This window comes from Tamandua tetradactyla, chromosome 2 (assembly GCF_023851605.1).
Source record: "Tamandua tetradactyla isolate mTamTet1 chromosome 2, mTamTet1.pri, whole genome shotgun sequence".
NCBI lineage: Eukaryota > Metazoa > Chordata > Mammalia > Pilosa > Myrmecophagidae > Tamandua > Tamandua tetradactyla.
In genome coordinates, this window is record NC_135328.1 from 201,432,743 (window position 1) to 201,448,382 (window position 15,640).

The 15,640-nt window shown below is 35.2% G+C and overlaps 1 protein-coding gene across 3 annotated transcripts in view; it reads right to left on the minus strand.

The window, feature by feature from the left end:
• The window catches only part of CLIC4 (chloride intracellular channel 4), a 103,247-nt gene that overhangs the window by 73,982 nt on the left and 13,625 nt on the right, over positions 1 to 15,640 (minus strand). The window contains exon 1 of one of the 3 annotated variants that reach the window (XM_077150792.1): positions 7,340 to 8,899. The exons of the other annotated variants lie outside the window; for them this stretch is intronic. Coding sequence (XP_077006907.1) covers positions 7,340 to 7,342 — 3 coding nt within the window. The 5' untranslated portion in view covers positions 7,343 to 8,899. Of the gene's footprint in view, positions 1 to 7,339; positions 8,900 to 15,640 lie in introns of those variants that run through there. 3 annotated transcript variants of the gene reach the window in all.

Consider the following 15,640-nt stretch of genomic DNA (forward strand, 5'->3'; position numbering starts at 1 on the left):
CAAGATAAACTTATGAACCATGTAATAACATGGATGGACCTAGAGAATATTATGCTGAGTGAATCCAGCCAAAAACTAAAGGACAAATACTGTATGGTCCCACTGATGTGAACGGACATTCGAGAATAAACTTGAAATATGTCATTGGTAACAGAGTTCAGCAGGAGTTAGAAACAGGGTAAGACAATGGGTAATTGAAGCTGAAGGGATACAGACTGTGCAACAGGACTAGATACAAAAACTCAAAAATGGACAGCACAATAATACCTAATTGTAAAGTAATCATGTTAAAACACTGAATGAAGCTGCATCTGAGCTATAGGTTTTTGTTTTGTTTTGTGTTGTTTTGTTTTGATTTTACTATTATTACTTTTATTTTTTTCTCTATATTAACATTCTATATCTTTTTCAGTTATGTTGCTAGTTCTTCTAAACCAATGCAAATGTACTAAGAAATGATGATCATGCATCTATGTGATGATGTTAAGAATTAATGATTGCATGTGTAGAATGGTATGATCTCTAAATGTTGGGTTAATTTCTTTTTTTCTGTTAATTAAAAAAAAAAAAAAGAGAAGGGATAATTGGAGATGAAGGGATACAGACTGTAAATAACGGGACTGGATATAAAAACTCAGAAATGGACAGCACAATACTACCCAATTGTAATGCAATTATGTTAAAACACTGAATGAAGCTGCATGTGAGGTATAGGTTTTTTGTTTTTGTTTTTTTTGTTTTTTTTTTCTTTCTATTATTGTTTTAATTCTTATTCTGTTGTCTTTTTATTTCTTTTTCTAAATCGATGCAAATGTACTAAGAAATGATGAATATGCAACTATGTGATGTTATTAAGAATTACTGATTGTACATGTACATTGAAATGATTTCTAATTGTTTTGTTAATTCTTTTTTTAATTAATAAAAAAAAAAAAAAAAAAAAAAAAGCCTCTCAGCAGTTTGGCGGTTCCTCAAAAAACTGAATATAGAACTGCCATATGACCCAGCAATACCATTGCTAGGTATCTACTCAAAGGACTTAAGGGCAAAGACACAAACGGACATTTGCACACCAATGTTTATAGCAGCGTTATTTACAATTGCAAAGAGATGGAAACAGCCAAAATCTCCATCAACAGACGAGTGGCTAAACAAACTGTGGTATATACATATGATGGAATATTATGCAGCTTTAAGACAGAATAAACTTATGAAGCATGTAATAACATGGATGGACCTAGAGAACATTATGCTGAGTGAGTCTAGCCAAAAACTAAAGGACAAATACTGTATGGTCCCACTGATGTGAACCGACATTCGAGAACAAACTTGGAATATGTCATTGGTAACAGAGACCAGCAGGAGTTAGAAACAGGGTAAGATAATGGGTAATTGGAGCTGAAGGGAGACAGACTGTGCAACAGGACTAGATATAAAAACTCAAAAATGGACAGCACAATAATACCTAATTGTAATGTAATTATGTTAAAACACTGAATGAAGCTGCATCTGAGCTATAGTTTTTTGTTTGTTTGTGACTTTTGTTTTTTTCTTTTTCTTTTTTTTATTATTACTTTTATTATTTTTATTTTTTTCTCTATATTAACATTCTATATCTCTTTCTGTTGTTTTGCTAGTTCTTTTCCTAAATCGATGCAAATGTACTAAGAAATGATGATCATTCATCTATGCGATGATGTTAAGAATTACTGATTGCATATGTAGAATGGAATGATTTCTAAATGTTGTGTTAATTTCTTTTTTTTCTTTAATTAATAAAAAAAAAAAAGCCTCTCAGCAGCCAACACCATTGTTACCAAGACCATACACTAAAGATCATGTACCTGACTCATCAACTCAATATGCAAGCACTCAGAAATTATTCATTCTTATTTCAAACAATTTGAAATTTGTTTATTTGTATAACTGAACTACAACAGATTACAATAGCAAATGAAAGGAAATAGCTTGTATCAATAGAACTAACACAACAAAGGAAGAAAAAGAAAACACATCACACAATCTAGATGCACAAATATTTTTCTTTAAATTTAACTCTTCTAAAATGAAAACGTTTATTTAAAGTCAGTTTGGGACATCTGGTACAGCCAAGTATTTCCTATAAGATTAAGTGCCTCCCCCCCCACCCACATACACACACAACAGTTACAATTTCTACCAAAAACTAGAAGAACTGGACAGTGTACACAAGCAGACAGATGATGGACAGGAGTTGAAAGAAATTGCACTGGGCGAGTTTCCCCAATTTTTATCTGTTAGCTTCATTCTAAAAGTAACTAAAAACTTCAAAAGAAAATTCAGTTCTGCTAGTTTGAAGAAAAAAGGAGTTCAGTACAACTCTTTTAATATATAAAAGTATAGCTGCCGGGGAATGCATTAGGAAGCATACAGAAAAGAGAGCCAGAAGAGGGGAGCCCTAAAATCTATGTATAAAATCTTGTCCAAATCTCTTGGCTGATCCCTGAAGGATGCATGCACAGGATACACTTTTAGCAGGACAGCTAAAAGAACTGAAATCTGAATTCCCGTTCACTACAGGGAAGATGAAATTATGCAGTTAAGCAAAGTTAACTGTCCACTTAAAAAAAGAGAAACAAAATCAATACTCTTCAGAAAAACATAACAAAATTCAAAGTTTCTACAACATGTCATTCACAATATCCATAATACAATCCAAAATTATTCTACACAGGAAGAAACAGGAATACACAACATATTCTCAAGAGAAAATAAAATCAAAGAGACAGACCCTTAGATGACCTAGATGATCCCATTTTCAGACAAGGATTTTAAAGCCAAAATTCTAACCATACTAAAGTGCATAGAGAAAATTATGCTCATGAATGAGAATAAGACATCTCAGTTGAGATAACAAAAAAAAGAAGCAAATATAAATTCTAGAGCAAAAAAAATACATTATCTGAAATTTAAAAATTCATTAAATAGGCTCAACAATAAAATGCAGAAAAGAGAGAAGATGATCTGTGAAACTGAATACAGATCCACAAAAGTATTCAATCTAAACAACAGGAAAAAAAAAGATTAAAAAAAAAGCTTCCCAGATCTGTGGGAAAATATCAAAAGGTCTAACATATTTAATTAGAAGAGAGAAAAATAAGAAAGAAAAATATTTTAAGAAATAGTCAAAAGTTTCCCCAGAGACAAATGCACAGGTTAAAACTAGTAGAATATAAAGACAGCCACCCCTAGATATATTAAAATGCAAAAACCAAAGAAAAATAAAATATTTTAAAGTAGTTAGAAAAAAATAACACAGCATAAGTGAAAAATAATTTGAATGACAGCTGAATTCTCATCAGAAACCATGGAGAATAGAAAACACGGAACAAACATGCTAAAAGAAAAATACCAAAATCAACAGTAAAAATCAACCCTGAATTCTACATTCAGCAAAAAATATCTTTATGAAAGCAAAGACATTTTCAGATAAAAGTACTTAGAAAATTGAACAGCTGGCATTTAAATGAATTAATTTCAGGAACAGAGAAAACAAATTTGTATTATTGAAAAGAAACATTCAACCTCTGTAACCGGTTATTCTCACTTTGGTCATATCCACAAACTGTGTGTCACACTTTTTTACTAAGTCTCATTCTTCCAATATCTTCTAACCAAAGATAAATTCACTAACTGCCAAGGACTTCCCTTGTTTATCAACTGAAATAAGTTAGGGGGTGGATGAAATTCTTCTGCAAGTTAGAATATACCAGCTCACTTTTCCTAAGAGCAGTTTAAAAATAAAACTTCCCTAGTTTAACCTAAATTCAGAAAAGATCCTAGGCGTAAAAGAAAACAATTAAATGTTCAAAACATACCCCACTTCCCCTATCTGTGCTTATAGCAGACACCTAAATTTAAATTTAGTGGGTGAGAGCTATTTCTGTTTTTATCAGAAAGTTTCCAGGCTAAGCAATCCTTTTTTTTTTAATTAGAAGTTATAGGTTTACAGAAAAATCATGGATAAAATAGAGTTCCCATATACCACCTTATTATTAACACCTTACATTAGTGTGGTACATTTGTTACAATTCATGAAAGAACATTTTTATAATTGAACTATTATAGTCCATCATTTACAATAGGTGTGATGGTTTCTGGAACTGCATGTAACCCAGAAAAACACGTTCTTAAAGTTAATCCATTCCTGTAGATGTGAATCTACTATAAGTAGGCCCTTTTTTCTTTTTACTTTAAAAATTTTTATTGCTGTTATTAATAATTACAGTTAATGAAACAGCTCTAAAACCATCAAAACTGTCATCAGCATTACGGAAGATTCCAACCTCATAGGTATTTTTATTTCAATTTACTGATTCTATAAGCACAACTGCCTTCTTCAAAAGGATTAGCTCTTTTAATCCTAATAGCATATGTAAGCAGGACCTGTGATGAGGTTACTTCAGTTAGGGTGTAGCCTATCTCAATCAGGACGGGTCCTGTTCTACTAGAATCTCTAGAACTGTCGATCAGTCACAGAAGAAGAATCCTGTTGCTTCTTAGTCACACTGAGATCCGACCTAATGGTTAAAAACTGAAAAATCAAGAAAACATTAAGTAAAGCAGACATTTCTTGTACGAGTCCAGTTTTACAGTAAAAATATGTGTGAAAAAGATTTAAGGTTAAAACCACCTAAAAAAAAATGGAAGTATGAAAATGAAAGGTCAAAAAATAAACCAATATATTTTCAACTTCACCTCAAAAGCAGGCATAAATAACTTCTTCACACACAAAAAGCAAAAATTTAGCATGATCACTTTAAAGAAAGATTCCTTGTAACTGGTTGCATTTTTTTTTAACAGCAAAGAAAGGCCGACAATAGTACTTACTAATCAGTTTAAAAATCTTTTAAGTGAGCTAAAGTTGAAAATACACTTTTTTTTAATTAAAAGAAAAACCCACCACATCCAAAATTTTGGCTGATCTCATTAGCTCTGTTTAAGAAACTTCATAGATGCGACTTTACTCCTAGATTATATGTCTATATTTAGTTTATACCTAATATGGATAAAATACCAAGTTGACAGCCATTTCCTTTCTCCACAAAAAGAAACTTCCTTGCTTTTTGTCTATTAACAATGCAAAGATTAAGTGTAGACTCCTCTGAAGAGGGAGGTAAAAGGAAAAGAAAAAAAAAAAGAAAAATATCAACAAAGTATGTAATTTTTTAAAAAACTCAACACTTTTACATTGTTAAATTGGAAAACAGTCCTAAAATCAAATATATGTGATGTTCAAATCGAGTTTTTACAAGTTTATAAATAAAACCTCTAAAGTACTTTGCAAAATACTAATTAACTAAGGCCCCCAAAATGGAAAGAGGTGAGGTAATGGAAATTTTACAGTTCCCTTCCAAAGTTAACCAAGAGAACAAAAAGCAACCAAACTCATCTACCGAAACATCTAGGCTCACTGGTGTTAAGTATATTTTAGAAATATCCTTAAATGTTCTCAGACTTTATTTTCTTTTATCATAATGACTGATAACAGTAAACAAATACCTAAAATCTCTATTAAGCAAAAATTTGGGTTGCAAATAAATAGAGAAAAAGAATATAAACAAACAAAAATGCTCTCAGTGCTTAAGAACTCAGGCTCTGAAATCACAAAGATACTGGTACAAATCCCAGTACTGCTTCTGTAGGCCTGTGACCATGGACAAGCAACAACTTTCTTAACTATGCGTGTAAATTAGGATCGACGGTACCTATTTCAGACTTTGTATGAGAATTAAATCAGCTAACACATGTAAAGGGCTTGGCACTATACCTGGCCCATAATAAGCCCTCAATGTTATCTTCTCTACTATTTAGCTTCAACAGAAAAACAAAAACCTACTATGAATTCTTATATATAAGTATACTCTCTCCTATATAGGAATAAATTAAGTAGTTTCAAGGGATTTAAAACATCATTATAAAATTTTTATAATTTTTCTAATTTTTTTATAATTTTTTTATGATCCTTATCCCATCTATCAATTACAGCCATGCTAAAACTGTAAAGTTTTATTATCATCCTTATGTGGTATAAGGTGAAAATTTCAAAACAATCAAAAAAACTATCTAAGGATCTAGAAATAAATTAAAAATTACGAGACCTCATCCTTACCTTTACCCCTTTAATTACTAAGCATAAAATCCATAAATAAATCTAAACTTTCTCAATTTCTCTGCAAATTAAATAGAAAGAACTTGATCTCACCCTCTCTTTCTGGAATGATAAAGATTAAAAAATTCCTAAACATGTCTGAATTTTTTCTTAAAGAAAGCATTAAATAAGTGCTAGTTAATATTTAACCAGTTCAACTTTATAAGGGAATATCATAAAATTAAAAAATAGTGAAATGTAGCACAGGGAGCTAAGTGAAATATCTATAAGCCAAAATCCGTAATTCAAGGTACCTCTACAGAACTACTAGAGCCTATATATAGTAGATTGTTCCTATTTCTTTCTTTCGTGCTTTCACTAAAAACAAAAAAAACACTAACAGACTCAGGTTTAGATACTAATTCAGAAAGAGCTGCTGAGGCAGATGGTCTAAGATGGCAGAGTCCAACCTAACTGTCCTTTAGTCACCTGGTAAGGGTAAACAGGATCATGGTTCACTGAATTTAACTCAGGAATAAGTTCAAGTCTAACCTCAGAGTTTTTTCTAGCTAATTCTGCTCTTCTGATAAAGAATGAAAAATTTCCCATCTATTTGTAGTTGACAGTCTGACAGATGCTTCTCTTAGTAACTCCAGAGGTTTAAACCATATAATGAATACAAATTAATCATAGGCCAAAACAGTCTAAACTAAGGATGGAATAAGAGGCTCATGGAATAATAAGCAAATGATGCTTACTATGTGTCAGGCACCGTTACAAGTGCTTTTCTTATATTAATTTTTAATGTTCCCAAAAACCAAAGAGATATGTACATACTATTATCTCAGTGGAAACACTGAGGCACAGGAGTTAAGTAAAAAACTCTAGGTCATGGGTTAGTAAACGCAGCACTCAAACACAAGCTACATGGTTCCAGAGATCACACTTAAATTAACCACTTCACTACAACAACTTAATGCTAAAGACAGTCTTCCATTTGGCTCAATTATCTAGCTGAATTACTAATTCTAACAATCTTCAACTCCAAAATACACCATTTCGGTGCCTATTTTACAGGGAATACAAATGGTACTTCAAACCAACAACTATCCTCTGGCTCTGATTTGGGATCTCTAATAGAAAGAACCTTGAGGAATACCGAAGCAATATTGTCCCCACTGAATCATGAGAACAACTGCCACAACTTACCATCCCAGTAGCTGTGAAGCCACATGCTCAGAACCAAGACGCTATTTACTCTCCCTTCAATCTTCTTTACTTTAAAAGTTTAAAAAAAAAAAAAAGGAAATCTCTTCATTTCAATCTAGAGTACGAGTAATTATAAGGCACAAAATCAAAAGAGCAAATAGGAACTGAGCCCTTGCTATCTGAGGTGATTTGCTCCACCTTTTTAGCCTTTCTCTGTTTTGTTTTGTTTTGTGTACAAAATTTCTATGACTCTAATAGGCATTTGCTTTTTCCCCCAGACACTCAGATGATCTTTTACTACTTCTTTTTCAATGAACCCCAAGTCTGTGCAAGGAAAAAAAGAAAGCTTCTGTATATTACCCTTCAGCAAATATTATATTGGATAAAAATAAAATGAGGATGTCATACACTTAACACAGTGCCTGGAGCAGAGAAAGCACTCCAAATGCTTACAATTAAGTTTGAAATACTCTCCTATAGATATATTGCTTCTATTTCATGTACTAGAGAAATGAAACAGAAAAATAAGTCAGTGAGAATAAGCAACTCTAAATATGTATAAACCAGAACTTCCTAGCAATGAAAAAAGGCCTCATAAAGTAAATTATGATGACACCTGTGGAAAATATTTTCCCCTTTAAGATGATAATGTATAGTATTCTTTTCTACATTTTAGCTCACGACTGGTCTACTGCAGCTTATAGACCCATTTTCTTTGTTTCTCCAGTACATAAGGCAGCTCCTGGCATGTGGGTACTCAGTAAAGGCTTGTTTAATGAATGACAGCTCAAATTGGTACTTATTTGTACCTTCTCCGTGTTTATTTAAAAAAAGGCATCTCAGTGAGAGGGGTACAAACTCCTTTGTAAATACAAAGGAATTTACAGCTTCACCAGTGGATTCTAAATTTGCTTGAACACAAGATATTATCAAAAAAAAAGGACGTAGGCAAGTATCCAAATGCCCTAACATCATACCCTTTACCACCACCTTTAAAAGGATATCTGGCAGTAATAAAGGAAGCAATGACATAAATTCTTGAAAATACCAGGAGAGAATATCAGAAGCAGAGAAAATGTTTTTTAAGAGGTCAAACTAAATGTTGAAAGGCAGATTTTAATTAGGTTTGAACTTCATTATATTTATAGGGAAGACTGTTCTTAGTTTCAGAATCAGAGAAAAGACACACAATGTTTATCTTATGGAGAATAATCTTGCAAAGTCTGAGTAACAGGAGAAAACCCCTGCTTTTGATTTTGAAGATTCTATAACCAAAAAGCAACACAATTTTAAGCATGTGCCATACTTTAAAAGTTAGAGTCAAATAAAGTTCTATTACTATGAACCATGATCTTAATAGATTTTAAATTAAGTAGCGTCATGAAGGCTTGTTATTCCGTATAGCTTAATTGATACCCAAATATATCCCACAGTATGTTGGGCAGATAATTAAAAAGTATTGTCTGGAGCTGAAGGGATACAGACTGTGCAACAGGACTGGATACAAAAACTCAGAAATGGACAGCACAATACTACCTAACTGTAATGTCATTATATTAAAACACTGAATGAAGCTGCATGTGAGAATGATAGAGGGAGAAGGGCTGGGGACATAAATGAAATCAGAAAGAAAGATAGATGTTAAAGATCGAGATGGTATAATCTAGGAATGCCTAGAGCATATAATAATAGTGAAATGTACAAAGTACAAATTTTAAAAATGTTTTGTCATGAGGAAGAACAAAGGAATGCCATTATTGCAGGGTGCTGAAAACAGATGATAATACTTTAAAATGTCACCTTATGTGTGAGACTAAAGCAAAAAATGTTTATTTGTTACAAAATTTAGATTTTGAGTAGAGCATTTCCTAATATAACTCATGTAGATAGTTTGAGTGAATGTCATAAGTACTTGGAATCTCAGGTAGCGCATGAGATTTTGTTGGTTTGTCCAGAGTGATCCCCCGATGAATCCCAGAATGATTTGATCAGTGACTGGAAAAGCATTTGCAAGCCCCCTTGGGGGAATGGTGAGAGTGGGGAGAAATTCAACTTCCCCAAGTTGAATTCTTGATATTCTCACAAGCAGTGTGGACAACCAAAGCTATAGGCTGAGCCCCCAGTCTTGGAGTTTGTTCACATGAAACTTAACCCCACAAAGGACAGGTCAAGTCTACTTAAAATTTAGGCCTAAGAGTCACCCCCAAGAGAGCCTCTTTTGTTGCTCAGATGTGGCCTCTCTCTCCAGCCAACATGATGAGCAGTCTCACCACCCTCCCCCTCTCTGCATGGGACAGAGATCCTGGGATGAGCTGAGACTCAGCATCAAGGGACTGAGAAAAACCCTAAAATGAGCTGAGAATTAACATCAAGGGATTGAGAGAAACTTCTGGACCAAAGGGGGAAGAGTAAAATGAGACAAAGTGTCAATGGCTGAGAGATTCCGAACAGAGTCGAGAGGTTATCCTGGAGGTTATTCTTACGCATTGAGTAGATATCACCTTGTTGTTCAAGATGTAGTGGAGAGGCTGGAAGGAATTGCCTGAAAATGTAGTGCTGTGTTCCAGTAGCCATGTTTCTTGATGATGATTGAACAATGATATAGCTTTCACAATGTGACTCTGTGAATGTGAAAACCTTGTGTCTGATGCTCCCTTTAGCTACTATATCAACAGAAGAGCAGAACATATGGAATAAAAATAAATAATAGGGGGAACAAATGTTAAAATAAATTCCATTTGAAATAGTGGTAAATGAAAGCGAAGGGTAAGGGGTATGGTATGTATAGTCTTTTTTTTCTCTATTATCATTTTATTTCTTTTACTGTTGTTTTTTTATTTCTTTTTCTAAATCTATGCAAATGTACTAAGAAATGATGAATATGCAACTATGTGATATTAAGAATTACTGATTGTATATGCAGAATGGAATGATATCTAAATGTTTTGTCTGTTAATTTTTTTTAATTAATAAAAAAAGTTTTAAAAAAAAGGGTCTTTACATTTTCAAATGGATAGAAAAAATTTTTAAAAAAGAATGTTATTTCCTAACATGTGACAATTACATGTGATTAAATGTCATTGCCCATAAATAAAGTTTTATTGGAACTCAAAAAAAAAAAGTATTGTCAAAGTCCCTTGATGGACAGAAGAAAAAATAAGGAACTATTAAACTTTAGCACTAGGGAAACCCGATACCGTCCGTCTCAAACATTAGGGACTTCCAAATCAATAGGCCAAGCCCTTGATCTTGCAGCTTGCTCTTATGAAGCTTATTTCTGTAGCAGAGAAGCTAAGACTATCTATAGTTACGCCTAACAGTTACTTCCAGAAAACCTCTTTTGTTGCCGAGATGTGGACCCTCTAAGCTCAACTCGGTAAGTACAATCATTATCCTCCCTCCTACATGAGTCATGTCTCCCTGGCAACATGGGATCGAAAAGACCTTCCTGACCAAAAGAGGGAAAAAGAAATGTTAACAAAATAAGGTATCAGTGGCTAAGAGAGTTTAAACGGAGTTGAGAGGCTATTCTGAAGGCTAGTCTTATGCAAGCTTCAGCTAGATATTTATAATTACCAGTTTCGTCAAGCCAAAATCATTCCTGTTAACCCTAAAGAACACCTAGGGCTCTGAGATTCTACAAAAGTTTCATTCACTAAGGTTACTTTCCAGAAACCTACAACCTCCAGATGGGTTCCTAGGCGAGGTAAGTCCTGAAACCCAGAGAGACCAGCCGCTCTAAGAATATAAACTAGCTCTATCCCCTATCCAACATTATCAACACCCCTTTCCAACATGAAAAAATTAGAATGGGCATAGTCCAAATACCTCTAAAGATTGGGATGGATCAAAGGAGAAGTTATAACACAGAAATAAGATTTAACAAATGAGTATGACTGCTGAATCATTATACTGATATTTCGTTTAGTCTCCAGTGTCTTGGAGCAGCTAGAAGGAAAAAAACTAAAATTGTGGAACTGTTAACCCATACCAAACCCTAAAATTTGTTCTATAACTATTTGTTACAATGTACTTTGAAATTTATTGCTTTTTTTGTATATGTATATTTCACAACAAAAGATGTTTAAGAAAAATATTATGTCACATCAGAAAAAAAATGAGAAAACTTCTGAGAAATAACAAGTTGACAAATGAAATGGCAAAAACACTCCCTCCAAATCTACACTAAGTCATTGATCTGTTTTTAGTAATTGTTCCAACCCAGATCTTGGAGGGCTTCAGTTGGGGCAGCACGAAGACCAAAAGATATGTCAGGCATGGAGTGAGATATGAATTTTATTAGGATTTAAGATTGGGACAGGATTCTTCCCCAGTGAGGGCTGTCAGGAAATGGAAGTCAGGGCATTCTGGAAAAGGGGCGGGGAAGTGCAAGGACTTATACGGGTTTAGGACAAGGGTGAGAACAGAGTTTTTCTGAAGGGTCTTGTGACACAGGGATTTGTTATCAACAGTGATCAAGGGACGGAAGTCTCAATGCCTTGTTTATGATATCATTTGTACATTCTTTCCCCATTGCAGAGGTCTGATGACCCTAATGCCTGTCCTGGTCATGCTGACAGCTCCGTGCAATGATCTGCTCTCAATAACAGAGGGGAATCCCAGGCTCTGGATCCCCATATAATAAAACCAAATCTGGAAGAATGCTGCATCTACCAGAAATTTCAACCAGTCTATGTTTTGTTTTCTGTCAAACTACTCATCAAATATTGCTGTTAAACAGATGTGGTATATTTTCCAAAGGACAGCATATTTTTAAGAATATTTTTAGTCAACTATAATCAGTAGCAGTAGGGTTAGGGCTATCAATTATACTAAATGTACATTTACTTGTTCAATAAAAATATTTATTGAGTGTTTATTATGAGATAGGCAATCTATTAAATATCACGATGGATGCAAAGATGAATAAGAGATCCTACCTTCAAGGGGCTTACTTTATTGTAGAAAAAAAAATAAGACATAAATAAAAACATCAAACAAGATAGATGTTTCAACCCAGTTCTTGAAGAGCTCAGGTCAGTACTGCCCCAAGACCAAAGAACACGCTAGGCAGAGTTAGGCATGGGTTTTATTGGGACTTACAAATGGGAGAAGGTATTTCCTGGTGGCAGCCGTTTAGAAAATAAAAGTCTGTGCTTCGCAAAGGGGCGGGGAGTGCAAGGGACAGATTACAAGGGTTTAGGTCAAAGACATTCCATTGGATATGAGAACAGAGTTTCAGCAGGGTCTGGTGATACACAGGTCTGGAGGCTTGTTATCAATAGTGATCAAGGGAGGGATGCTTCAGTGCTTTGTTTACAACACCATCTGTACATTCTACCCCCACCCCCACCCCCAGGAGGTCTGATGATTTTTAAATTCTGACCTGGTCATTAGAGATGGCTACATACAGTACCTTATTCTCAATATGGAGGCAGGGCCTAGTCCCTGGGTCTCCACAGTAGATAATAGAAAAGTTATATAAAAGAAATATAAAATAAAAATCTTGAAGGATTAATGAAGGAAGACATGCTTAAAATGAGACTTAAAGGATACTGTAGTATTTAAACAGATGGGAATAGGGTAGAAAAGGCTGTTTCAGGCAAACAGGATAGTCCAAAGGAGTAGAAAAGAAAGAAGAGTTCAATGTGGCTGAAGAGTAAGACATAAGAAGTAGGAGATAAGTTTGTTCAATTAATTGGCGATAGACTGTGAAGGACCTTGAATACCAGATCTGAATTTGAACTTGATTCTTTATTCAGTAGAGAGTAACAAAATGCTTCTGGCATCTGGAATGAAGAAATGGAGGAACATGACATTGTTGAGCCTTAAAAAAAAATGTGTTGGAGCTTTAGTGCATATAAAGATGAGGAACAAAATCTCTCCCTCACAGTTTACTGGCCTCAAATAATTAAAGGGTAAAAAATTAAATAAATAAATAAATAAGTTGCAATGAAAGTTCATTTGAAGGAGAAATGTATATCACTGGGGGGACTTCATTGAACAGGAGCATTTGTGAAACTCCTTGAAGGATACTCATGAAATCATGCCTCTATTTAACCTACCACCTCTATATAGATGAACACTTCTTTTATAACTCGTCCTTTATAAACAAAACTTTAAAATAAAAACCTTCTCTTGACATGTATCCCCTTCCAGCTACCAGCCTGTCTCTTCTTAAGAGTTTCTTGTTAGAGTTTGTACATTGACTCAACCCTCCTTCTTCGATTCACTTTTCTGCCCTCTCTATCACGGCTTCACCACCACCACCACGCTACCAAAGCTATTACTGCCAAGGTTACCAATGACTCCCAGGCTGACAAACCCATCTTACTTGACCATACACAGTAGGGACACAACTGGTCAAACTCTCCTTCAAAATTTCTGCTGGCTTCTATACACCTCACTCTCATGGTTTCCTCTTACTATTATTACTGCTTGTGTTACTTAGATTCAGTTGTCAACTTGGCCAGGTGAGCATACCTAGTTCTGTTGCTGTGGACACAAGCCAATGGTACATGAACCTCATCTGTTGCTAATTACATCTGCAGTCGGCTAGGAGGCGTGTCTGCTGCAATGAGTGACGTTTGACTTAATTGGCTGGTGCTTAAATGAGAGAACACAATGTAGCACAGCCTAGCAGCTCAGCATTCCTCATCTCAGCAGCATTCCTCATCTCAGCACTCGCAGCTCAGCCCAGGCCTTTGGAGATGCAGAAAGAAGTCACCCCGGGGAAAGTTGTTGGAACCCAGGGGCCTGGAGAGAAGACCAGCAGAGACCATCCTGTGCCTTCCACTTAAGAAAGAACCTCAGTGGAAAGTTAGCTGCCTTTCCTCTGAAGAACCAACAAAATAAATTCCCTTTTATTAAAAGCCAATCCATCTCTGGTGTGTTGCATCCCGTCAGCTAGCAAACCAGAACACTGCTCTATTGCAACTCCTTCTCATTCTTTTCTGGTTTTTCCTCCATTACCTAAACCCTAAGTGTTAGAAGTTCCTCACAACTTGGTCCTGGACACTTTCTTTACTCTTCACTCATCCACAGAATGTCCTCATTCACTTTAAATAAATATTACATATCATATATATGTCATCAAACCATGCTAGTTTGAAATTGTTTCGGTACCCCCAGAAAAGCCATATTCTTAATCCTAATCCATTCTTGTGGGGGGCAAACCTTTTGTTTGGGTGGGATTTTTTGATTGGGTTGTTTCCATTGAAACATAACTCACCCAATTGTGAGTGGGACTTTTTGATTAGATGGAGATGTGACCCTGATTAGCATACTGGAGTCCTTAAAAGCATTGACACAGATGCCTAGACGCAGACGTTTAGAGATGCTTGGACACAGAGAGAAGCTCAGATATGAGGCTACTGGAGCCAGGAGCTGAAAGCAATGAAACCCGAGAGCAAATGGCCAGCAGACCATGTGCCTTTCATTGTGACAGAGAAACCTGGGAAGTGATCAGCCTTTCTTGAGTGACGTATCCTCTTATTGATCAATGCCTTAATTTGGATATAATTGTGGCCTCAGAACTGTAAATCTATAACTTAATAAATCCCCTTTGGAAAGATATATGATAAAGACTAAGATGGTATAGTCTAGGAACGCCTAGAGTGTATAAAGATAGGGACTAAATGTACAAATTTAAAAATGTTTTTGCATGAGGAAGAACAAAGGAATGTCAATACTGCAGGGTGTTGAAAATAGATGGCAATTAATATTTTAAAACTTTATGTGTGAAACTAAAGCAAAAAATGTTTATTTGGCACAAAATTTATATTTTGACTAGTGCATTTCCTAATATAACTTATGTGGACAGCTTAACTGAACACCATAAGTACATGGAACCTTGAGTAGGGCATGAGATTTTGTAGGTTTGTCCAGAGTGATGCCCTGATAAATCCCACAGTGAATAAAAAAGTAGTTGCAAAGTCCCCATGGGGGAATGGTGAGAAGTGGGGAAAACTCAACTTCCCCAAGTGGAGAATTCTTGATATTCTCACAAGCAGTTGGGACAATCAAAGCAATAGGCTGAGCCCCCAATCTTGCGGTTTGCTCCTACGAAACTTAACCCCACAAAGGATAGGCTAAGCCTACTTAAAATTAGGCCTAAGAGTGATCCCCAAGAGAACCTCTTTTGTTGCTCAGATGTGGCCTCTCTCTTTCAGCCAACACAACAAGCAAACTCACTGTCCTACCCCTCTCTATGTGGGACATGACTCCCAGGGGTGTGGACCTTCCTGGAAAAGTGGAACAGAAATTCTAGAATGAGCTGGGACTCAGCACCAAGGGACTGAG